This window comes from Cucurbita moschata, unplaced genomic scaffold (assembly GCF_002738365.1).
Source record: "Cucurbita moschata cultivar Rifu unplaced genomic scaffold, Cmos_1.0 Cmo_Scf00082, whole genome shotgun sequence".
NCBI lineage: Eukaryota > Viridiplantae > Streptophyta > Magnoliopsida > Cucurbitales > Cucurbitaceae > Cucurbita > Cucurbita moschata.
The window spans coordinates 52,844-80,292 of record NW_019268598.1 but is presented as its reverse complement, the minus strand read 5'-3'; the positions used below and the strand labels follow the sequence as shown (position 1 = coordinate 80,292).

Here is a 27,449-nt window from a genome sequence, read left to right as displayed (position 1 = left end):
CATTCCTGCCATAATTATCTTAATATTTTCTTCAACAAACCATGAATTTCCACTATTCCCAACTCTATAAAGAGAAATGAAAGATGAAGCCCAAATGAAACACTGATCACCAAGGAATCATTATTCTTAAAGAGGAAAAGAAATGGAGGCCTTCAATCTTCCTCCTTTACTTGTGTCCTTCTTTCTTTTGGTTCTTTTGCAAACATCCACCATTGCAGCCAAGAAGGTTAGTCATTGATCACTTATAAATCCTTTTTAATGTTTATACCAAATGCGTTTTAGACCCTAAAGTATTTTTTTTTAATTATGTGCAGTCTTATATTGTTTACTTGGGATCACATTCACATGGATTGAATCCTTCCGCAATTGATCTTCAACTTGCAACACAAACCCACTACAATCTACTTGGATCCGTGTTAGGAAGGTGAATCTTTTAGTTTCAAATCATGTAGTGCAGATTTGTTGACCTCTCACTCCTAATTTAGGGTCTTATGTTTCTGTTTCCAAGTACAGCAACGAAGCAGCTAAGGAAGCAATCTTTTACTCATACAATAGACATATCAATGCTTTTGCAGCTATTCTGGATCAGAAAGTTGCGGAAGATATAGCAAGTAAAATGATTCATTTGTTTATATGGCTATGACTATCCTTTTGTTTGATAATAATTTTCTTTCTACTAAAATTATATTAGTTTATTCCTAATTTATTGGGTTTCATATTTTTATGGAAACATTACAATACTCATTAAAAAAAGTTCCAAAAACAAAAGGACCCTTTTTAGTTTCCAAAATTTTGTAGGTTGGAAGTATTCTCGGGCTTAATTTCAAAAGCCAAATAGTTATCAAGCTAGACTAGTTTTTGTAATTTAATAATGATAATGTTTTTATCATTTTTCTTTTTTAGAGCGTCCAGATGTAGTATCAGTATATGAAAACAAAGGGCTAGAACTGCACACAACAAGATCATGGAACTTTCTTGGAGTTGAGAATGATGGTGGAATTCCTTCAAACTCGCTTTGGAACCTTTCAAAATTTGGTGAATCTACCATCATTGGCAACCTTGACTCTGGTTGGTCCTACTTTCCTTTATATATATATATATATATATATATATATATATATATATATTTATTTATTTTATGTTTTGAGTTTTTGTAATGTTTTTTTATATGTATTTGGAATCCATATAGGTGTTTGGCCAGAATCGAAGAGTTTTAGTGATGAAGGATATGGACCTATCCCAACAAGATGGAAGGGAAGTTGTGAAGGTGGCTCTAACTTTAGTTGCAACAGGTACCTAACATCAAATCTCTTATTAATCTAAAATTTGTTAGATGCATATCGAGTTACTAAATAGAAATATAATGTAAATGCATAACTTTTTAAAGCAAAATAACATCAAATTCATTTTCTTGGTTAAATTATAAATATAGTGCCTAAACTTTCATGTTTATGTTTAAGATATCTTTGAGCTTGAAAAACTATCTAACCAGGATTTGAAATTTAATTTCTCAACTGTGTAATAAGTTTGGGACATTTAATTATGTATCTAAAAGATTCGGAGACATATTCAAATATTTAAAAATTAATTGATCAAATTTTATATCTAATAGAACTGTGAATATTCTATTTATTTTTTTTAGTACTTTGTGAATTTTGAATAAATGTCAAATGAGTCAATAATTTAGCACCAAAGTTTCAAGATTTATTGGCAATTACAAAATATAAAGTTAAGAAACTTAAAAGATACTTTCTAAGGTTTAAGAATAAATAGATATAGTCTTATCAAATATTTCTTTTAGTTTAAATATATTATTAAAAAAAAAAAAAAAAAAAAAACTAAACTGGTAATTTAATCATGCATAAACTCATCATAAGTCCTTCCGTGTTTATATTCTAGCTAGTCATTCTATCAAATGCTTGTATGAGTACGTGTGACAATTTTAAATGTAGGAAGTTGATTGGAGCACGATATTTCAACAAAGGCTATGCATCTAACGGGGGACATCTCAACTCAAGCTATGAAACGGCAAGGGACGATGATGGGCATGGAACACACACCTTATCCACAGCTGGAGGCAATTTCGTTCAAAGAGTAAGCATGTTTGGAAATGGTTATGGCACTGCAAAAGGGGGTTCCCCTAAAGCTCTTGTTGCTGCCTATAAAGTATGTTGGCCTGCGGTGGCAAGTGGTGGATGTTTTATGGCTGATATCCTAGCTGGCTTTGAAGCTGCCATTAGTGATGGAGTTGACGTTCTATCGATTTCACTCGGTGGAGGTGCTAGAGAATTTTCTGAAGACATACTAGCTATAATGTCCTTCCATGCAGTGAAGAACGGCATCACTGTTGTTTGTTCTGCTGGAAATTTTGGACCACTTGAAGGCACAGCCTCAAATGTTGCACCATGGATGATAACTGTGGGAGCTAGCACAGTTGACAGGCATTTTACCACTAACGTGGTGTTGGGAGACAAAAGGCACTTCAAGGTACTCTACCCAACACTTGTTAGTATATAGTTATGTTCTTGACAATATTTCTACAAATATTTAGGTTAGTATCGAAACAATTTTTAAACATAGTAAATTACATTGGGCATATGAAATTGTAGAGTTTATGGTTCTGCACCACGTTTATGTTCTCATTAATGATTTTTCATTGTCAATACCAGGGTAAAAGTCTTTCTAGTAAATTATTGCCAGCTAAGAAGCTCTATCCGTTGATCCGTGCTTTAGATGCAAAATCCAATAATGTCTCTGACAATGACGCGTGAGTATATTTTTATTTAAATTATACAAAATATCTTTAAATTTTGGATACATTTCAATCGAGTCCTAATTCTTACAATTAACCCTTCAATTTTGAAACATATCTAAAAAGAATTTTCTATTGAAACAATATAATGTAAATTATTAAATGATGTTACTGTATCATATTTTTTCTATATAGTTATAAGTTGAGTTATAATCAAAAGTTTTCTAATGTTTAGAATGTTTAACTTTGATTGGTATCTTGAGTTAAAATAAACTTTTCAAAATGTAAAATGTGTTTTAAAATTTAAGATTATTTTGTATAATTTAATCCACCACTCTAATAAAGAATAAATTAACAAGAATACATGATATTAAGCAAAATTTATTGTGATCTTGTAGCATATTATGTCACCAAGGGTCTCTTAATCCTGAAAAGGCAAAAGGAAAAATTGTAGTTTGTCTTAGAGGGGACAATACAAGAGTGGAGAAAGGTTACGTGGTTGCTCAAGCAGGTGGTATTGGGATGATTCTTGCTAATGACAAGGGAAGTGGGGATGCACTTTCGCTTGATGCACACTTACTTCCTGCTGCACACATAAGCTATACCGACGGTGAATCAATCTACCAATACATCCAATCTACTAAGTAATTACTCTATCTTATTCTATGAAATTTCAGGTTTATTCACGAAGTATTTTAAACTTTATGATCTAATAAACATAAACTTAGAAGCTTAGGAATCTATTAAACGTACTTTTTAAGTTAAAAAATTTATGAAACTCAAAATTTAGAATTTATATGTCATGTTTTGTGGTTGAAACAGAAGTCCAATGGCTTATATGACTCACGTGACTGAGTTGGGAATCAAACCAGCACCAATTATGGCTCCATTTTCGTCGAGAGGTCCCAACACAGTTGAGCCCTTAATACTCAAGGTTGGTTAAGAACGGTGTGTTGAGTACTTGTATAGTATAAAGTTCAATGTGTCATCCCCTAACAATCACAAAATTTTAAGTAATGCATTTTTTTAAAAATTTCAGCCTGATATAACAGCACCAGGGGTGAATATAATAGCGGCTTTCTCTGAAGCAACATCCATAACTGGTTTACCTTATGATAAGCGTCGGGTTCAATTCACTGAATTATCTGGCACTTCCATGTCATGCCCCCATATTTCTGGCATCGTTGGCCTTCTCAAAACGCTCTATCCAAAATGGAGTCCAGCAGCTATCAGATCTGCCATCATGACCACAGGTTCGTTATTCAAAATTCTTCCAACATTTTAAAAGTTAACGAACTAATTAAACTAGTAACTTATGAATAGTAGGAGATGTTATTTATGGTAGCATTATTTTGTATTAAGAAAGATTTTGACTTAATTCTTGCTCACTAATGGTTTTGTTTTGTAGCGGTTACCGAAGCCAATGACTTAAATCCAATACTAAGCTTAGAAAAGGAGAAAGCAAACCCATTGGCATATGGTGCAGGTCATGTCCAACCAAACAAAGCAGCAAATCCAGGCCTTGTTTACGACCTCTCCACCCAAGACTACTTGAACTTCTTATGTGCTCGTGGCTACAATAAAAAACAAATGAAACTATTCTCCAATGATACTTCATTTGTTTGTTCAAAGTCATTCAAAGTAATAGACTTGAACTATCCATCAATCTCGATGTATAATCTAAAATCAGAGGTAGTGAAGATCAAAAGAAGAGTGAAGAATGTAGGAAGTCCAGGCACCTATGTTGCTAAAGTCGAGGCACCGCCGGGAGTTTTGGTTTCGGTAGACCCAAGTACTTTGAAGTTCACTAAAACTGCCGAAGAGAAGGATTTTCAAGTTGTGTTGAGGAGGATTCAAAGTAATCAAACTGAAAAGCATGTGTTCGGAAAACTTGTGTGGTCTGATAGGAAACATCGTGTGAGTAGTCCAATTTTTGTGACATTAGAGATTTAGTAAAAAGGTTGAGTTTAGCTTGTTTTAGCTCAATCTTTTGAAAATTTCTTTTCCTATTCACAGTTCTCCTTTCTATTAATANTTTTTTTTTTTTTTTTTTTTTTTTTTTTTCTAGTTTAATTTATTTAAGTTTTCTACGTTGAATAACTTAAAAAGAGCAATGTTGAGGGTGTTAGTTTTAACCTAGGATCAGAAATATACTAAAACAAAATGTAACAATTCGAAATTTTCTACTTAATTTAAAGTCGCTACTGTATACATACCATAAACATTGAATGTGGAAGACTTCATTTAAATTCCATAAAACATAACCTTTAACTTAAAACACAGTCATGGACTTACGTGTTTCGAAAACATCTTTGAAACGACACAACAAAAGACTCGAAATAAAATAAATAAACGTTTAAGTTTAAAACATCCTAGTCTATCCTAAGTCTAAGAAAATAAATGCCACTATCCTATGCATGTGCCATGATCTCGAGTTGCGATACCGTCGTCAGCCGTACAAAAATGTCTTGTTTTAATATGAAAAATGTAGTAGCACAAGGCTTGAGTATTTAAAGAAATTCTCAGTAAGTGACCCCACTATTGGGGTTAAATGCAACAATCACATGCAATAAAATTATGGGACCTATCTTTCATTTCATTTCGTTTCGTTTCGTTTCACTTCATTTCGTTTCATTTCGTTTTCCCTACAGTGTAATCCTAATAGGTAATCGTGGACGTGTACCATATACTCTACACGCAGCCCATACGTGCGAGTATGGGCTCACCAGCTAGTTCGCACACTGCTGGGCCACTGTCCCTAGCCGGTGGGCATGCTCTGGGGGCCCACCGGGACCCGTTAAAACTAAAACCGTCACGACAGCGCTATGCAGGACATAACGATCGTTGTCCTGCCATTTGGATGTACGCGTCCGTACCCTCGTGATGGGATAGGGGTATCCCCCAAATGCATGATCACACAATATGCATAAGGTCCCACTAGTCCTATAGTCATCATTTAATGAACATAACCTCGTGTCACGTTTTCATGCTTACGTGTCATTCTCATTCTCATTTCGTTACATATCATACATATTCCTAGCGGGGTTATGTATCATGCAATTTACCGTATTTCATGTCATACAATTCATTCAGTTACATTTCAATACTCATACAACAAGCCATAATCGTACAACACATCGTTACATGCATTCATATCACATCAACTAAGCAGCATAAATAACATACATTCACATTCACATGATTTCGTACGTAAGCACAATAATCTAGCATACAATGTATCATATCATAACCAAGTCATAACGTAAACACTTCATAGTCATATCGTTCTCTAACTTACCATAGCCTTAACGTTCTTATACCTATCACATACATATCATTACGTGACGTACCTTAGTCATATCGTTACAAGAACGTACCCTAACGCTATCGTTCTATCAACCTATCACAAACCTATCCCTTTCTACCCATAACCTAACCGTATTCTTTCATCAATCTCTCCTATCCATAGCACTCCGGTATGTAACCTAACTCTAACGTTTCATGAACGTATCTTACTCCTATCGTTACATTTCGTTTTGTGCATCCTTCTCGTACCCTATCTCAAACGTATCATTGAGCACATCGTACCATAATTATTATCATACAAACCACATATCAATATATATGACATGGTCTTGCTGTTGTCGTCAACCATACATGCTATTGTCGTCAACCACATAATTATTATCATACAAACAAATAGGAAGCATATTAATCCACAGACAATTCACACATATCAATATATATGACACGTGCAGAACCACAGGGCACGTGTCAACATCAAATATAACCATGCCGATAGTAAGGTCACTTACTTGGCTAGCTTAAGTCGTTGTCACAAATATATCGTTAATGAAAGTTCGATTCCGTCCTTTGAAATCCAAGTCAACCTATATGAGCCCATGACATTAGTTTCAGGTTTGAACTCTACAACATTATTTCTCTAATTTACATTGGTCCATTGTTAAAAGTCTGAAATGTTATATATCTATAATTATATTTTTATTAAAAATCTTATTTTTCATACTGTTCTATAAGAAAGTAGATACAGTTTTTTCAAGTTAGTCTGATCTTTACTATTCTTTGTATTTACCCTCTGTGTTTACCTTTTTCCCTCATATTTAGTTTTAGTTTGTGGTTTTTAATTCCCTAATCTTCCTTTTTTTTTATCTGTTTCCTTTTAATTCTGTTGTCATGCCTTCCAAATTTCGAGTGATCCCTGTTTCCAAATCTTTCCTTATCTCAGTGTTTCCTATTCAAAAGTTTTCTGGGCGCCGTTCTATCTTTAATCTATTCACTTGGCTACTGATAAAAATTTAATATAGCATTACTAATATGACGTGATTGACTAGAATCAGACATTTAGTTTCTAACTCAGATCATTGTAATAATTCAATGAAGATCTAGTTGTGATTTCTAAAAAATAGGATAAAAGAAAATAAAGATTTAATATATACCTTGATGATCAGATCTATCTTCACATAAATCTCAACTAGGTAAAGGTCATTCTCTTTTTTTTTTCTCAATTAAATCTTACGATTATTGATTTTCTATTTTTTTTTTGCAGTAACTGTTACTCGCTGGCATAAGGATAGGTTAAGGAGAGATAATTGTGGGAAGGGATAAGAGGTTAGCGGAGAGGAGTGGGGAAAGGTTTTTTTTTTTTTTTTTTTTTAATTAATTAATTTATTTTTTATTATTATAATTTTAACTATTTTTATAATTATTTTTATTCGTTTATTTCTTTATTTATTTTTGGACTATTACACAAAATAAATGAAGTAGAAAAAACCTTAAAATACTAACAACCTTCAAACTATGCCAAAAAATAATGAAGTAGAAAAAACCTTAAAATACTAACAACCTTCAAACTATGCTTTTAGATTCTCGTTGTAAATAGAACATACATATTAGGAGTATTTATCGATAAAACACTAACAAATTTAAACAACTAAAAATTATCTTAAATAAATCACAAAATCACTTACTTGTTTTCAAAACATGCTTCCCTAATTTAGCAACTACTGACCACTATTCCAACCTCTCTTTTGCATAGGAACTTCATCATGTTTTAAGGTACTCCACTGTTTTTAACCCTATTATTATTGAATTCTTGTTTCTTTTTAGGTTTAATTCTAGGTCTTTTTAAGTTTAACTCTAAGTCTCTTTGGTTGAGACGGGTAAGTCTGAAGCACTCTAAGTGGTAGATTGCTCTTTCCAACTGAAGCTAGAGAATATGAGATATGTCTTGTAATACTCGACATTCTACGTAACTCTTAAACACTTTAGCCCAAAGAGTTCTTTTTTTATATACATAAAAACGACGATAATTAAATATCCATTTTGGTTACTAGCACAATACTTTCTCTCTCAAAATCATTTCTTATATATTGAAGTTTCATTATTTCCTTGATATCAATTTGTATATTAATATTGTCATAACAAAGAGTGGCAACGAGTGACAAATTAAATTGCATTTACTATATCGACTTAAAATTTTAGCTAGGTCAAGAATAGCATATTATGCCATAAAAACATGTATGAAAAATAACATTAGAAATTACAATAAAATTTTACGTGATTTAAAAGAAATAGTAAGAATGTTTACAACTGCGAAGGTATGAGATTGTTTACAAGGTAGGGAACAAGATTGGGATAGAAGAGTTATAAAATATGACATCCTATAACACGTAAGAGTTATAAAATATGACATCCTATAACATGCAAACATACTAGATTCTCTGGGTCGACATCCTCTATGACTTCAAAGCTCCCGAGCACCTCTTGTCTCAACTAATGACATTAGTCACTTGAGAAAAAATAAAGGAAGGAAGGGAATTATACTGAGTAAAGCAACCTACTTATGGGCTCTCATCACATTCATTACTTAGTTGGTGTCTACAAACTTTTCTCTAGGCTCAAGGTATGCAACGTTTGCTTCTTTCAGACTTAGGTAACTATCTTAGCCTAAGTAGTGGTTACTCTCAAGTTGAGACATTACCTCATAAAACTCTTTCACTAATGGGGACATCGTGGTATGTGCTATCCTGCTCTCATCCATGGGAGGCAAACCCTACCTACAGGACCATCATGTTACCCAAAATTGGTGGAGTGACCCCTCTGTGCTAACTAGCAACTAAGACTATCTATATAATCCTACGTGTTCTCTCAAAGGATGGATTCGTTGTGCAGGGTAGTCCAATTCACTTGTCAGTCACACAACTCTAACAAATCTAGGCTTGACTTAACGGTATTGGTACTAGTATGGAGGAAAGTGGAAGTCTATTTGATACCATACCTACTTCTATAAGCTTGGACACTACCTTAGTCTTTCTAGTTTATTGTGGTGGTTACTAGGGCGGCAGTTACTAGGGCAGGTTGGTGGCTTGGACTCTCCTGTTCATGATTCTCTGTTCTTGCTCCTTTGACACTTACATGGTTTGAGAGTACTAGGGTCTAGATCCATTGATTGCCACTCGGGGAGCTTAAGGTTCTCAATCTGTTGGAGTCACCTGGTCTCTATGAATCGTCTAGCCAATTTGTCTTTTAACGCCCTAGGTTTATTTCTTATAACTAAATTATTTCTATAAGTGAGAATACACATTCCCGCACCTGAAGCTAATGTACAATAAGACATGCAATCAACCACATATGCTCAATGGAGTTATAACATCCATCAAATAACCCGAGCGCATATCACAAGTTTTCATCATCCTTTCACCATATTTATGAACATATTAGTAGTAAACAGTCATAGACTTACGTATTCAAAAACATAAATTTCATCTAAAAATACAGTCATGGACTTGCATGTTCGAAAATATCTTTAAAACGACATAATAATAAACTAAAATTAAACAAATAAACATTTAAATTAAAAAAAAAAATCTCATTCTAGCCTAAGTCTAAGAAAAATAAATGTGAGTACCCTAGGTATGTGACAAGGTCTTGAGTTGCAATGTCGTCTTGAACCATATAGGAATGTCTTGCCTTTACCTTAAATAGGAGTAGTATATGGCCTGAGTATTTTTTAAAATATTCCGTAAATGACCCACTATTAAGGTCAAATGCAAACACATACAATCTCATCAATGAGACCTATCATAACGGTCTATTTTCTTACGACGGCTATCCTACCGGATAGTTGGGATGTGTACTAAATTTTCCTACACACGGTCCACACGTGCGAATATGAACCCACCAATTGGTTCGCACACCTCCTAGGCCCCCTTTCTAGTTGGGCAAGCATTCTCCAAGAGTTGTTGATGCGGAACACCTGTTAGGAATAGCGACCATCACGGCAGCATTATGATAAACATAATGAACGTTCCCCAGCCTAGTAGTTCACGCACCTGTACTACCGTCAAGGAATAGAGGTATCCCCCAATGGATGAACACACAATAGCGCATGAGGTCCCAACTTTTTTCCATTTTAATTATCATTAATACAACCCGGCTAGCGTCTCGTACTTATCATATCATTTCTCATAGCATTTCTTATATCATTTATCATAATTCTCATGCGTATACTGGAGTTGTATTTCATATTAGTTCATCGTTTTGCATGTCAATCATAGCATATCATTCATGTCACATATCAATCATAGCATAACGTTTTTATGCTTTTAGACATAACAATCCATATTGTGCACATATTATATCATTTTATGTATCATAAAAATCACATAACATATCCCTAACATATTGGTTCACATTATATCATATCATAAACGTATCAATAATCACATATACCGTACCATAACCTACATCATATCAATCTCATATCATTTTGCTATGTATATATTCTACAAATGGGTTAAGACTTCTAATAACAAAAGATATTTATGCATTGTTATTATTTATTCCAAGTTAAAACTTCTAATAATAATGAAAGGGTTTAAAATGGAGAGATTCCTTTGCATAAAAATCTCCATTTATTTATAGCAGGTGCCATGAACAAAATTTAAGAGGATGATCTTGCAATTGGAACAGAATCTCATGTGGTGCTGTCAAATGGGACAAAACCATTTAACCATACCATATTCATTTTGATAATATCCCTCATTGATTCAATGTTTTTGGAACAGTATGAGTTGTTTTATAATTTACATTCCTTCCATAATTATCTTAATAATTGCTTCAACAAACCATGAATTTCCACTATTCCCAACTCTATAAAGAGAAATGAAAGATGAAGCCCAAATGAAACACTGATCACCAAGGAATCATTATTCTTAAAGAGGAAAAGAAATGGAGGCCTTCAATCTTCCTCCTTTACTTCTCTCCTTCTTTCTTTTTGTTCTTTTGCAAACATCCACCATTGCAGCCAAGAAGGTTAGTCATTGATCACTTATAAATCCTTTTTTAATGTTTATATCAAATGCGTTTTAGACACTCAAACTTTTTTTTAATTGTGTGTAGTCTTATATTGTTTACTTGGGATCACATTCACATGGATTGAATCCTTCCGCAATTGATCTTCAACTTGCAACACAAACCCACTACAATCTACTTGGATCCATGTTAGGAAGGTGAATCTTTTAGTTTCAAATCATGTAGTGCAGATTTGTTGACCTCTCACTCCTAATTTACGATCTTATGTTTCTGTTTCTAAGTACAGCAACGAAGCAGCTAAAGAAGCAATCTTTTACTCATACAATAGACATATCAATGCCTTTGCAGCTGTTCTTGATCAGAAAGTTGCAGAAGATATAGCAAGTAAAATGATTCATTTGTTCATATGGCTATGACTATCATTTTGTTTGATAATGATTTTCTGGTAAAATTATATTTGTTTGTTCCTAATTTATTGGTTTCATACTTTTATGGAAACATTTCCATACTCATAAAAAAAATTCCAAAAACCTTTTTTAGTTTCCAAATTTTGTAGATTCGAAGTATTCACATTTAATTTCAAAAGTCAAATAGTTATCAAGGCGATCCTTGTTTTTTTAATTTAATAATGATGATGTTTTTATCCTTTTTCTTTTTTAGAGCATCATGATGTGGTATCAGTACATGAGAACAAAAAACTAAAATTGCACACTACACGATCATGGAACTTTCTTGGAGTTGAGAATGATGGTGGAATTCCTTTGAACTCACTTTGGAACCTTTCAAGATTTGGTGAATCTACCATCATTGGCAACATTGACTCTGGTTGGTCTTACTTCTGTTTTTTTTTTTTATTTTTTTTTTTTGTAATAATTTTTATATGAAATTGGAATCCATATAGGTGTTTGGCCAGAATCAAAGAGTTTTAGTGACGAAGGATATGGACCTATTCCAACAAGATGGAAGGGAAGTTGTGAAGGTGGCACCAACTTTAGTTGCAACAGGTTCCTAACAATAATCCCAACAATAATCTCTTAGTGTTACTTCACCTCTATTTAATTCTTTTAGAAATATGCACTTCCATTTGCCTAATATGTTAGGCACAATCTAAAATTTATTAGATGCATATCGAAACATTATTAATGATACTAAAAAGAAACTTATAAATTTTTAGAGCAAAATTACATCAAATTCATTTTCTTACTTAAATTACAAGTATAGTTCATAACTTTCAAGTTTATGTTTAAGATATCTTTCAACTTTAAAAATTATCTAATAAGGATTTGAACTTTATTTTTTTTGTGTCCAAAAAAGTTTTCAATTGTGTACTATGTTTGGAACATTCAATTATGTTTTAATAGGTCCTAAACATATTCAAATATTTAAAAATTTCTAATCGACATAAAATTAAATTTTATATCTAATAGAACTCTGAACTTTCAATTTATATTATATTTTTTTAAGTAGGTTTGTAAACTTTAAATAAATATCAAATGGATCAATGATTTAGTACACACAAAATTAAAATTTCAAGATTTATTGACTATCACAAAATTGTAGGGGTAAGGAACTTAAGCCTTTTTAAGGTTTAGGAATAAAATATATCCAAAGCTAAGAGTTTATATAGACTTACGAGACATTTATTTTAGTTCATATATAGACTATATATAATATATATAAACAAAAAAAAATTAGGAACTAAACTTGTCGATGAATCTATGTTTTTAACCATGCAAATGCATAAACTCAACTACTTTTGAATTTTCTTCTTATATACAAATGATATTAGATTTTTACTTGTCGTGTTTGTATTTTAGCTAATCATTGTATTAAATGTTTGTATGCAATTTTAAACGCAGAAAGCTGATTGGAGCACGATATTTCAACAAAGGCTTTGCATCCGACACGGGACCTCTCAACTCAAGTTATGAAACAGCAAGGGACGTTGATGGGCACGGAACACACACCTTATCCACTGCTGGAGGCAATTTCGTTAAAGGAGTAAGCATTTTAGGGAATAGTTATGGCACTGCAAAAGGGGGTTCTCCTCAAGCCCTTGTTGCTGCCTATAAAGTATGTTGGTCTACAGATACAGGTGATGGGTGTTTTATGGCCGATATTCTAGCTAGCTTTGAAGCTGCCATTAGTGATGGAGTTGATGTTCTGTCGGTTTCACTCGGTGGAGGTATTCAAGAATTTTCCGACGATCTTATAGCTATAGGGTCCTTCCATGCAGTGAAGAACGGCATCACTGTTGTTTGTTCAGCTGCAAATTCAGGACCAAGTGAAGGTACTGTCTTAAATGTCGCACCATGGATAATAACTGTGGGAGCTAGCACAATTGACAGGCTTTTTACAAGTTACGTGGTGTTGGGAGACAAGAGGCAATTCAAGGTACTCTTTCCGACACTTGTTAGTAGTATATAGTTATGTTCTTGACACTATTTATACATATTTAGGTAAGTATGGAACCAGTTTTAAATATAGTAAATTGCATTAGATATGAAATTGCATGTATACGTATCTATATTTGTATCGATTGAGTTTACGGCTCTCTACTATGTTTATATTCTCTTCAATGATTTTTCATTATTCATACCAGGGTGAAAGTCTTTCTAGTCAATTATTGCCACCTAAGAAGTTCTATCCACTGATCCGTGCTTTAGATGCAAAATCCAACAACACCTCTAGTACCGAAGCGTGAGTATATTTTTCTCTAAACTATACAAAATATCTCTAAATTTTAGATACATTTCAATCATGTCCTAAGCTTGAATTTTAAATTAGAAAATTTTCCATAAAAGAAATTTTCTATTATACCCTATAATGTAAATTTATAAATGATGTTAGCTATATCTTTTCAGTTGAAATAAACAATAAACGTTAATCATATTTTTTTTATGTATATATAGTTATCAGTTGATCATAATTTTTTCTAATTTGTAGAATATTTGCATCTTTCACACTTTTTTAAAGTTTTAAAATAAAATTTTTCAAAAGGTAAAATATGTTTTCAAATTTAAGAGTATTTTATATAATTTAATCCCTATAGCTTTACGGTAATAATTAGAATAAATTGACTATAGCATATGATATTAAGAAAAATTTATTGTGATCTTGTAGCATACTATGTCGTAAAGGGTCTCTTAATCCAGACAAGGTAAAAGGAAAAATTGTAGTTTGTCTTAGAGGAGAAAATTCAAGAGGAGAGAAAGGTTATGTGGTTGCTCAAGCAGGTGGTGTTGGGATGATTCTAGCTAATGACAAGGAATATGGGGATGATCTTTCGGCTAGTCCTCACTTTCTTCCTGCTGCACATATAAGCTATACCGATGGTGAATCAGTCTACCAATATATCCAATCTACTAAGTAATTACTCCATCTTATCCCATCAACTTCCATGTTTATTCACGAAGTATTTTGATCTTTTTGATCTAATAAACATAAAATTAGAAGCATAGGACTATTAAATATATTTTTTAAGTTAAAAAATTTATCAAACTCAAAATTTGTTATATATTTCATGTTTTGTGGTTGAAACAGAACCTCAATAGCTTACATGACTCAGGTGACTGAGTTGGGAATCAAACCAGCACCAATTATGGCTTCATTCTCTTCGAGAGGTCCCAACACAGTTGAACCCTCCATACTCAAGGTTGGTTAAGAATGATGTGTTGAGTACTTGTATAGTATAAAGTTCAATGTGTCATCCCCTAACAATCACAAAATTTTAAGTAATGCATTTTTTTTTTTAAATTTCAGCCTGATATAACAGCACCAGGGGTGGATATAATAGCGGCTTTCTCTGAAGCAGCATCCATAACTGATTTACCTTATGATGAGCGTCATACTCAATTTATTACATTATCGGGCACTTCCATGTCATGCCCCCATATTTCTGGAATCGTCGGCCTTCTCAAAACGCTTTATCCAAATTGGAGTCCAGCAGCTATCAGATCTGCAATCATGACGACAGGTTCGTTATTCAAAATTCTTTTATCATTTTAAAAGTTAAGGGACTAATTAAAGTAGTAATTTATAAATAGTAAGAGATGTTATTTATGGTATTTGCATTATTTTGCATTAAGAAACTTTTGACTTAAATCTTGTTGACTAACGGTTTTGTTTGGTAGCTGGAACCGAAGCCAATGACTTAAATCCAATACTAAGCTCAGAAAAGGAGAAAGCAAACCCATTGGCATATGGTGCAGGTCATGTCCAACCAAACAAAGCATCAAATCCAGGCCTTGTTTACGACCTCTCCACTCAAGACTACTTGAATTTCTTATGTGCCCGTGGCTACAATAAAACACAAATGAAACTATTCACTAATGATACTTCATTTGTTTGTTCAAAGTCATTCAAAGTAACAGATTTGAACTACCCATCAATCTCAATGAATAATCTGAAATCAGAGGCAGTAGAGATCAAAAGAAGAGTAAAAAATGTGGGAAGTCCAGGCACGTATGTTGCTCAAGTCGAGGCACCACCAGGAGTTTCTGTTTCGGTAGACCCAAATACTTTGAAGTTCACTAAAACTGATGAAGAGAAGGATTTCAAAGTTGTGTTAAAGAGGGTATCAAATAATCAAACTGAAGAGCATGTGTTTGGAAAACTTGTATGGTCTGATGGGAAACATCGTGTTAGTAGCCCGATTTTTGTGATATTAGGGATTTAGTAAAACAAGCACATGAGTTGGATTGAGTTTAGCTTGTTTTAGCTCAATCTTTTGAAAAATTATTTTCTTGTTCACAGTTCTCATGTCGGTTAATAATGAATTTTTAGTTGCTTTTTTTTTAGTTTAATTTATTTAAGTTTTCTATGTTGAATGGCTTAAAAAGAGCCGTCAAAAAATATAAAGGGAGTTGATTGTTACGCACAATCTAAATATACTAAAACAAAATAAATGAAGTAGAAATAACAATATGAGGGAGAGTTTCTTAGACTAAGAACCTTAACGCTATGTTTTTCAATTCTCATCTATTGTTGTAAATAGAGGGTTGATCCCTTTTATATTTATTGGGAGGAAGTAATCCCTTTTACATTTATTGGGAGGAAGTACTAACAAAATTTTCTAAACTTTTTAGGGCAAAAAGTCCTCCTAAATAAATCACTAACTATTTTCCATCTCCTAAATAAACCACTGACTGTAATAGTTACTTCACAATTTGTCAACTACGGATAATTCTTCAACCTCTCTTTTACACTACATCATATGGTAAGTTACTCATCTTTTTCAACCTTATTATTATTGAATTTTTGTTTTTTAGGTCGGCCAGTAGGCCTCTTTGGTTAAGACGATATGTTTTATGAAACACCTTGACTTGTAGATTGCTATTTCGGACTAAAGTGGCCTCTTCTTAGCTCTGTTCTTTCGTTCTTTCTTCTCACGACTATCTGATTTCTTCTTCTCTTTCTTGCTCTCAATGCTAAGGGAGGTTTTTGGAAGATGTTGATGGTATTTTATTAATATCTTATACTGGCGATTTTGCAACTGTTTTACCTTTTTCAACAGAGCTCCATTTCTGTCGAATATCTTGAGGAACGAGTCAACTAACTCAATTATTCTACTTTTTGTTATTTGACCAAAGCTAATAATATTTTTTTTCAAACTTGGGATGTAATATTCCTTGGTCAATAAAAATAGACATTGATCGTCGTTCTTACACTGGAATCAGATGGATCCTTTGCCTTTGATCGTACAATTATTGGTTTTGACCTACGATCAAAATATACCAAAACAAAAAACAAATAAATGAAGAGAAAAAACAACTTGAGGAGAGAGTTTCTTGGACTAACCTTAAGCCCTATGCTTTTTAGTTCTCTTTTGTTGTGAATAGAGGGTACATTTAACGAGTATTTATATGTGGGAGGAAGCACTAACAAATTTTCGAAACATTCTCCTCATGTTAAAACGTCTAATAATTCTCCTAAATAAATTACTAAATATTTTCTCAAACTTAGCTCCACAATTTGTCAACTACTAAAAGTTGTTTTACTACCCACAGTTCTTTTACTAAGTCAAGTTTATTGACTCACACAAGGATCTAAGGTAGGTGACAGCTATCAAAAACGCATCCTATACAAAAATTAAATAATAAATTACGAGTTTTTATGACATAAATCACAACTATCTTCAACTGCATTCAACATATTTGTCTGAGGGAAGATGAGATATGCCTTATTTTTATATAAATTAAAACAATTGTCATTAAATAGTCATTTGGGTCACTGCCACTATATTTTCTCTCTCAAAATTATTCTGTTTCCCCCTTTCCTTGAAATCAATTTGTACATTAATATTTTCATAACAAAGAGTGGCAAAGAGGGACAAATTAAATCAAATTTACTATGAAATTTGAGCTAGGTCAAGAAAAGTGGATTACGCAAATTACGCAATAAAAAACATGTATGAAAGATTAATTTGAAAATTAAAATTTTATGTGGTTTAACATAAATAAATGAACTCACATTAAAACAGAAATAAGAACGTTTAAAGGTGAAAATGTATGAGATTGTTTACGAAGTTGGGAACGAGATTGGGATACAAGAGTTATAAAGTATGACATCCTATAACATGCAGACACACTAGATGCCCTGGGTCGATACCCTCTGTGGCTTCAAAGCTCCCGAGCACCCCTCGCCTCAACTAATGAAATCAGTCACTTGAAAAAAATAAATGATGCAAGTGGTGAGTATAAAATTATACTAAGTAAGCAATCTACTTCTAGGCTCTTATCGCATCCATGTCCTAGTAGGTGTCCACGAAGTTTTCTCTAGGCTGTTGGTATGCAACCTTTGCTTCTCTTGGACTTAGGTAACTATCTTAGCCAATGTAGCGGAAACTCCTAAGTTGAGACGCTACCCCATAGAACTCTCTTCCTAGTGGGGACATCTTGGTATGTGCTAGCCTAGTCTAATTATCCATGAGAGGTTAGCTGGCAAACTCTACGTAGGACCATCATGTCACCCAAGATTGGTGGAGTGACCCCTCTATACTTCCTAGCAACTAACCTGTCGGTCACACAGCCCTAACAATTCTAGGCCTGATTTAACAGTACTGGTACTGGTATGGAGGAAAGTGGAAGTCTATTTGATGCCATACCCACTGTTATAAGCTTGGACACTTCCTTAGTCTTTTTAGTTTGTTGTGTCAGTCCTCTAGGTTACTGGGGCGGGTTGATGGCTTTGACTTGGACTCTCCTCTCCAAGTTTCTTTGTTCGGGCTCTTTAACCCTTACTTGATTTGAGAGTACTAGGGTCTAGACCCATTGATCGCCACTCATGATCCTAAGGTGTTCAGTCTGTTTGAGTCGTCCGGTCTCTAGAAATCGTCTAGCCAACCTATCTCTAATGTCCTAGTCTTATCTCTTAATAGCTACATTATTTCTATCAGGGAGAACACACACTCATGCACCGGAAGCTAATGTACAATAAGACATGCAATTCAACCACATATGCTCAACGGAATGATAACATCCATCAAATAACTAGAGCACAGATCACAAGTTCTCATCATCCTTTCAACATATCTATGAACATATTAGTAGTAAACAATCCATAACAGTAATTAAGGAGCATTTCTTAAATTTCTACAATATGTGTGGCAAATCTCGTGCTTAATCGATCTCTCTAGGCTCTAATCATACTGAATCTATCCACCAAGGGTAGGATTTACTAACATGAATGCATTTCCAAGCAATCCCTATAAGTCTTACAAAGAATCTATGTGGTTACTTACCTGGTTGCGCGTGCCTTCTTGAATATGATTTCTCCCAAATGAGGTATCCAAAATGTTTGAATTTCTTCTTATGGAACCTAATTCACTTTAAGATAAGGTTAGTATCAAAATCGGGATAAAAGACTGATATACGGAGGCTGAACAGATAAAAAAGGGACTCACACGCGCAACATATGTATTAAAGAGGGGTCTTACACGCGTTTACACACGTATGTATTGTCACAATTGCACTCTTGTATCAACAAGATAACGATTATGCAACACTTGTTCTAGCTCGATGAACAAGTCAATTGTTTGAAAATCAAACCTTGAGGATAATCTTGACGTATGATCGAGCTTTTAAGTCACATTTAGTAGAATTTTTTTTTATGAAACATGAGCGAAAAAATGTGTTGAAAACAATTTGAAAGAAAAGAATTTTATAGGGTAAAAGAAAATAAACAATAACATAATATTGATAATATATAACCATTAAAATGAAGTATTTCTGCATTAAATATTCATGATATGTATACCGTAGCAACTTTAGGTTAAGTACAAAATTTAGGGTCGTTAAAAATTGTATGAGGTATGTTATTTTGCATGATGCTTACAATGAATATCAGGTTATAATGTCAATTATGCCTATCTATGTATGTTTTTTGAATGTCATGTTATGCTAATGTGAATCATGAAAATTATTGTTGAAAGGAAATGCTTGTGATGTTGCATCGTGTACTAAAATTGATGCTTTCAAATTATGGGAACTGATTGATGTGTGTGATTCATGAAAGTATCAAAAATAATATTATTAACGTTTCCTTCTTTTCATGACTCTTATGGGATACCTTCCTACATGTAGTATGTATAGGATCGATATTATATGAAAGTGATATAAAATATGTGTATATCTAATAAAAGAAATGAGACCGTTGGTTATGTGCGTACAAAAGTGGGGCACATAGGGTTGTATGTATAAAAGTGATATACATTTAAAGCCTAAAAGAACATTCATCACCCTTTAGGTGGCGTTCTAGCAAATATTCTCATTTTGCAATCACTTTTATGCTTCAAAAGTTGTGCTTTCTATCTTATTCTCAACTTTAAGTTTGTTCCTTTAGACGAGACAACCACTCATGTCCCTATAAGTCGAACAACTCAATCTTCTTCTCCTTGGTTCATTAATCAAGTTGTAACACCCTATAATGAAGAAACTTAGCTTCAATAAGAATAAGCCGCTCATGTCAAAGGATTAAAGAAAAGAAATGAAGGGATTTAAGCATGGGCAAGAGTCTTAAGAAAGTCATTTCTATATCCTAAGAAGTAAGCCCTAAGGTGCGAGTTCAGACTACGTCACTTGAAACACATGAAACCTTGGACGTAGGTTAAGATTGTGTTGCTTGGTACACATGAACCCTATAACACAAGTTGTTAGGTTCATGACTGATATCATAAACTCTAGGGGAGTGTTTTGGAGAAAGAACCAAGAACATAACAAGAACCTAGAAAATAACCAAGAACAAGATAAAGATGAAGGACTAGAACATGAATCAAGATCCAAGTTTTAAGGACAGGAACCATAGTACTTAGGCCCTCAAAGAATAACTAAGGTTTTAGAATCCAAGGACCAATGTCCTCGAGATAGATCATGAAAAGAACTCCAAATCAAGAACATAACTAAGGAGCCTAAATACTTGCAATAATAACCATAACAAGACAAGAAAGAGTGTGGTACCCTAGCATATCAAGAACATGATTAAGAGCCTACAAGTAGGCTACTTACTAAATTTTTGTACTCATTCCTTATTTTCCATGTTTTTCACGTAATAAGAAGCTGGTCGAGATCGGATAGGACTCTAGGGTAGATGCATTTATATTCCAAGACTTAGACTAGAATATGATATTTTTAATTTAAATGTTTATTTATTTTATTTAGTCTTTCATTATGCCATTTTAAAGATGTTTTCAATCACGTAAGTCTATGACAGTGTTTAAGATGAAGTAAGAAGTTTAAAGCTTATTTCTGCATAGAAATTATTACGCTATGATGACGGTAGTGACTCTAGGTAAATAGAAATCTAGGGTCATTACATACCTACCAAGGATGTCTAGAGTCGCAACAATTGATTTCCAACCGCACAAGAAGGTTTAACTAAGAGTCTCATGAAAGTGATTACTCATTTAGTATTACTTTAACATTGTCGTATGTATCTTGGTGGCACAAGCCATACTAAAGAAATAAGAAATTGAGTACTTGATAGAAAGTCGAGTCGAGTTTCCACCTCCTAATATGAATTAGATTGGTATGATCTCAAACACTTTTTCCTTTTCAAGTGTGTATTCATGTTAAAATTAACTTTAACTAAATTACTTTTTTTGGTTTCTAAAAGTTAAATTTGATCTGATTTATTAATTAACAAAGAATTAAAACATATCAAATAAAATCCAAAAGTTTAAAGATGGAGAGATTCCATATAACCTTATCTTCTTAATTTGCTGTTCAAATCTAATATGATCCTTTCTTGGATTCAACCTTTTGAAGAAAACAATTATTATTTATTTTTTAAATAAAATAATTGATAATCACAATATTAAATGTCTCTCAAATTTTTAATTAATTAGTTAATTTTCAATTAAGTAGTTGAAAATAAATAGTATTGTATAGATGAAAAGAAATGAAATTGATTATAAAAGTCCTTTTTTTTTTTTTTGCATTATTATTTTAAAATCTCAATTTTTTAGAAAAAAAAATTCCTTTATATACATATAATCTATTAAAATTTAAACTAATAATTAAAAAAATAATAATTCATTTTTACTCTACGCTAGCCTAGTCAATCAAATTTAGGCTTAACGTCTTAATTTTATTAAATTAAAACCAAACATAATTGATGAAATTAATATAAATTTCTTTATTTTTTTCAATAGTAAATTTTACTTTTGTAAAAATTTGAGTTAATTTTCATTAATTAACTAACCGGGAATTAAAGGCAGGTCACGACATGGACTAACATGTTACCAAATTCAAACTTAAGACATTATAATATCGAGCTTGAAAACTTACAAACAAAACAATGTACTTTGTTCAATTAACTTAAGTCATTTAAGACTATATATTCAAACATAAGACGTCATTTAAGGTCGGCTAAAATTTAAACCTAAGATATATATAAAACAAATTTATTATTTTTTTTTGAGTTTAATAAGATTACTAAAATTTGAGTCCCGTTCGTACTCAGTTATACATATTAGAATCAGTTGAACTATGTTCAAAAGTTCTATAGAATTAAAATATTTTTATATTATTATTTATGTCAAGTTAAAATTTGTAATAAAATTAAAAGGGTTTAAAATGGAGAGATTCCATTGCTTAAAAAGTTGTATCTATTTTGGAAGGTAGTATGAACAAAATTAAAGAGGATGATCTTGGCTGTCAAATGGGACATGACCATATAACCATAACGTATTCATTCTTGATTCCATGTTTTTGGAGGAGGATGAGTTGTTAAATAATTTTCATTTTCTTACCATAATTATTCTAATAATTTCTTCAAACAAAACACTCATCAACGTTATAAATACAGTAAGAAGGATGAGGAAGGAATCATTATTCTCAAAGAGGAAAAGAAATGGAGGCCTTCAATCTTCCTCCTTTACTTCTCTCATTCTTTCTTTTTGCTCTTTTGCAAACATCCACCATTGCAGCCAAGAAGGTTACTCAATCGTCACTTATAAATGCTTTTTAATGTTTATATTAAGTGGGCTTTCATATTCAAACGTTTATGTTGTGCAGTCTTATATTGTTTACTTGGGATCACATTCACATGGTTTGAATCCTTCTGCGGTTGATCTCCAACTTGCAACACAAACTCACTATAATCTACTTGGATCCGTGTTAGGAAGGTGAAGCTTTTCGTTTCAAATCATGTAGTGTAGATTTGTTGAACTCTCACTCTTCATTTACGCTCTTATGTTTTTGTTTCCGAGTACAGTAATGAAGCAGCCAAAGAAGCAATCTTTTACTCGTACAATAGACATATCAATGGTTTTGCAGCTGTTCTTGATCAGAAAGTTGCAGAAGATGTAGCAAGTAAAATAATTCATCCGTTTCTATGGCTATGGCTATCCTTTTGTTTGATAATGATTTTCTTTCTAATAAAATCATACTCGTTTGGTCCTAATTTATTGGGTTGCATGCTTTTATGGGAACGTTCTGACATAAAAATTCCAAAACTTTGTAGGTAGGAAGTATTCACAAGCTTAATTTTCAAAAGTCAAATAGTTATCAAGTGTGACTCATTTTTTTTAATTTAATAATGATGTTGTTTTTATTCTTTTTTTAGAGCGTCCTGATGTTGTATCAGTATATGAAAACAAAGGACTAAAACTGCACACGACACGATCATGGAACTTTCTTGGAGTTGAAAATGATGGCGGAATTCCTTCGAACTCACTTTGGAACCTTTCAAGATTTGGTGAATCTACAATCATTGGCAACCTTGACACAGGTCGGTCTTGTTTTCCTTTTATAAGTTCTTGGACATTCGGTAGCTTTTGTAATAATTTGGGCACCTCTTATTCTTCTTGTAATTGGGATCAATACAGGTGTTTGGCCAGAATCAAAAAGCTTTAGTGATAAAGAATATGGACCTATTCCAACAAGATGGAAGGGAAGTTGTGAAGGTGGATCCAACTTTAACTGCAACAGGTCCCTAACATCAAATTTCTTATTGTTACTTCACCTCTATTTAATTCTTTTATGCTAAAAAATACACACACTTTCATTTGACTAATATGTTAAGCACAGATCGGACACTTTCGTTACCAAACACTTGGAATAGTTGTTCATAATGAATGCTAATCTAAAATTTGTTAGAAGCATATTAAATCATGGTTAATGATACTAAATAGGCACGCAAATGCATAAATTTTTAAGGCAAAATTACATCAAATTCATTTGCTTGGTTAAATTACATGTATAGTTTCAAAATTTCAGATTTATATTTAAGATATCTTTTGAACTTTAAAAAGTATTTTAAAAAGTATCTAAGAAGGATTTGAACTTTAAGTTTTTGCGTCTAAAAAAAGCTTTCAAATATGTAATAGGTATGAAACATTCTAATACTTCCTCCATCTATTTAGATATTTAAAAACTAATTGATCTATTACGTATAAAATTGAATTTTATCTCTAATAAAACTCTTAATATACAATTTATTTTTAGTAGGTTCTGAATTTTAAATAAATGTCAAATGGGTATATAGTTTAGTAGATACATAAAAGTTAAGAGACTTATTAGAGGTTTCTTTTAGTTCATATATAAAAAAAAAATACAAATAAAAAAAAATTAGGAACTTGTCGTTTAATCCATGTTTTTTAAGCATACAATTGCATAAATTCATAGACTTTTTAGTTTTCTTCTTACATAAAATGATATAGATTTATCTTTTTCCAGTGTTTGTATTCTCGTTAATCTTTGTATCAAATGCTTGTATCAGTACGTATGACAATTTGAAATGCAGGAAGCTGATTGGAGCACGGTATTTCAACAAAGGCTATGCATCTGTTGCGGGACCTCTCAACTCAAGCTACGAAACAGCAAGGGACGACAATGGGCATGGAACACACACCTTATCCACGGCGGGAGGCAATTTTGTTGAAGGAGTAAGCATTTTTGGGAATGGTTATGGCACTGCAAAAGGGGGTTCCCCTAAATCCCTTGTTGCTGCCTATAAAGTATGTTGGCCTCCCGTGGAGGATGGTGGATGTTTTGTGGCCGATATTTTAGCTGGCTTTGAAGCTGCCATTAGTGATGGAGTTGACGTGCTGTCGGTTTCACTCGGTGGACGTGTTCAAGAATTTTATGACGATATACTAGCTATAGGGTCCTTCCATGCAGTGAAGAACGGCATCACTGTTGTTTGTTCTGCTGGAAATTCAGGACCATATGAAGGCACTGCCTCAAATGTTGCACCATGGATGTTAACGGTAGGAGCTAGCACAATTGATAGGCTTTTTACCACAAACGTGACATTGGGAGACAAGAGGCACTTCAAGGTACTCTATTCGACACTTGTTAGTATCATATAGTTATGTTCTTGACACTATTTATACAAATAGTTAGGTAAGTATCGAACCATTTTTAAACATAGTAAATTTTATTGGACATATAAAATTGTATCGTATACGTGTTTCTATATTTTTATCGATTGAACTTAAGGCTCTGTACTACGTTTATGTTGACTTCAATGATTTTTCATTGTCAATACCAGGGTGAAAGTCTTTCAGGTAAAATATTGCCAGCTAAGAAGTTCTATCCGTTGATTCGTGCTTTAGATGCAAAATTCAACAATGTCTCTGATTATGAAACGTGAGTATATTTTTATTTACATTATACAAAACATCTCTAAATGTTGGATACATTTCAATCACGCCCTAGTCTTTAAAATTAACACTTGAATTTTGAAATAGATCCAAAAACGAGCCTTTAAGGAATTTTCTTTTAAAACCATATAATGTAAATTTGTAAGCGAGATACATTTTGAGTTGAAATAAACAATAAACTTTAATCATATGTTTTCACCCTAATAATTAGAATAAATTGACAGTAGCACATGATATTAAGCAAAAGTTATTGTGATCTTGCAGCGGACTGTGTCTTGAAGGGACTCTTGATCCTAAAAAGGTAGAAGGAAAAATTGTAGTTTGCCTCAGAGGAGACAATTCAAGAGTGGACAAAGGTTACGTGGTTGCTCAAGCAGGTGGTGTAGGGATGATTCTTGCTAATGATTTGCTTGGTGGGCGTGCACTTTTGTCTGAAGCACACATACTTCCTGCTTCACATATAAGTTATACCGATGGTGAATCAGTCTACAAATACATCCAGTCTACTAAGTAATTACTCTATCTTATTCCATCAACTTCCACGTTTATTCTCGAAGTATTTTAAACTTTATGATCTATTAAACATAAACTTAACATGAATTTAGAAGTCCCAACGTTTATTCTCAAAAGTTGCAACTTATATGTCATGTTTTGTGGTTGAATCAGAACTCCAATGGCTTATATGACTAGCGTGAGGACTGAGTTGGGAATCAAACCAGCACCAATTATGGCTTCATTCTCGTCAAGAGGTCCCAACGTAATTGAGCCCACAATACTGAAGGTTGGTTAAGAATGATGTGTTGAGTAATTTTATGGTATAAAGTTCAATATGTCAACCGCTAACAATCACAAATTTTAAGTACTGCATTTTTTTTTTTTTAATTTCCAGCCTGATATAACAGCACCAGGTGTGAACATACTAGCGGCTTTCTCTAACATAGCACCACCGACTCATTCACATTTTGATAAACGTCGGGTTCTATATAATGTTTTATCGGGCACTTCCATGTCATGCCCCCACATTTCTGGCATAGTTGGCCTTCTCAAAACCCTTTATCCAAAATGGAGTCCAGCAGCTATCAGATCTGCAATCATGACCACAGGTTAATTATTCAAAATTCTTTCATCATTTTAAAAGTTAACGAACTAATTAAACTAGTTATTTATTACTATGAATAGTAAAAAGATGCTATTTATGATATTTGCATTAAGATACATTTGACTTAAATCTTGCTGACTATGGTTTTGTTTTGTAGCTGAAACGAAAGCTAATGACTTAAATCCAATACTAACCTCAATAGAGGAGAAAGCAGGCCCATTTGCATATGGTGCAGGCCATGTCCAACCAAACAAAGCAGCAAATCCTGGCCTTGTTTACGACCTCTCCACCCAAGACTACTTGAACTTCTTATGCGCCCGTGGCTATAATAAAACACAAATGAGACTATTCACTAATGATACTTCATTTGTTTGTTCAAAATCATTCAAAGTAACAGATTTGAACTACCCATCAATCTCCATATTTGATCTGAGATCAAAGGAAGTGAACATCAAAAGAAGAGTGAAAAATGTAGGAAGTCCAGGCACGTATGTTGCTAAAGTAGAGGCACCGCCAGGAATTTTGGTTTCAGTAGACCCAAGTACTTTGAAGTTCACTAAATCGGATGAAGAGAAGGATTTCAAAGTTGTGTTGAAGAGGGTGCCAAATAATCAAACTGAAAATCATGTATTCGGAAAACTAGTGTGGTCTGATGGGAAGCATCGTGTTAGTAGTCCAATTTCTGTGACACTATTGATGTGGTAAAAGATGCACATGAGTTGAGCTTAGCTTATTTAAGCTAAAATTTCTTGTCATGTTCACCGTTCTTATGGCTAATAATAATGGATTTTTCGTTGTTTTTTTCTTAAGTTTAATTTATTTAAGTTTTCTATGTTGAATGGTCTAAAAAGAGCAATAAAAAATGTAGATAATGTTGGTTTTGACCGGCGATCGTAATATACTAAAACAAAAGAAATGAAGTAGAAAGAACGACTTGAGGGGAGAGTTTCTTGGGCTAAGAACAGTAACACTAGAATTCTTTTATGTTGTCGTGAATAGAGCATACATTTGATGAGTATTTATTAGAAAGATAATACAAACAAAATTTACTGAACTTTCAACCCTATTATTATTGGATTCTTGTTTCTTTAGAGTTCTACCTCTAGACCTCTTTAGTTGAGATGGTACGTTTGATGAAGTACCCTAACTTGTAGATTGCT

General features: G+C 33.0%; 1 protein-coding gene across 4 annotated transcripts; it reads left to right on the top strand.

Annotated features, from left to right (window-relative positions):
* The first annotated feature begins 116 nt into the window (after positions 1 to 116).
* On the top strand, positions 117 to 27,091 carry LOC111438753 (subtilisin-like protease SBT5.3). Of its 4 annotated transcripts, none has more exons than XM_023076616.1 (12): positions 117 to 226; positions 315 to 424; positions 11,373 to 11,470; positions 23,150 to 23,314; positions 23,412 to 23,514; positions 24,329 to 24,863; positions 25,079 to 25,176; positions 25,455 to 25,700; positions 25,857 to 25,971; positions 26,080 to 26,293; positions 26,447 to 26,990; positions 27,029 to 27,091. In XM_023076616.1, the coding sequence occupies exons 1-12, from the start codon at positions 143 to 145 to the stop codon at positions 27,030 to 27,032; spliced, it is 2,316 nt and encodes a 771-aa protein (XP_022932384.1). In that variant the 5' UTR covers positions 117 to 142; the 3' UTR covers positions 27,033 to 27,091. The 4 variants fall into 4 exon arrangements, with proteins under 4 accessions (XP_022932384.1, XP_022932383.1, XP_022932385.1 ...); XM_023076615.1 differs by lacking the exons at positions 117 to 226; positions 315 to 424 and adding exons at positions 10,977 to 11,086; positions 11,174 to 11,283; XM_023076618.1 differs by lacking the exons at positions 117 to 226; positions 315 to 424; positions 11,373 to 11,470 and adding exons at positions 22,220 to 22,519; positions 22,600 to 22,709; positions 22,799 to 22,896.
* Positions 27,092 to 27,449: the final 358 nt, after the last annotated feature.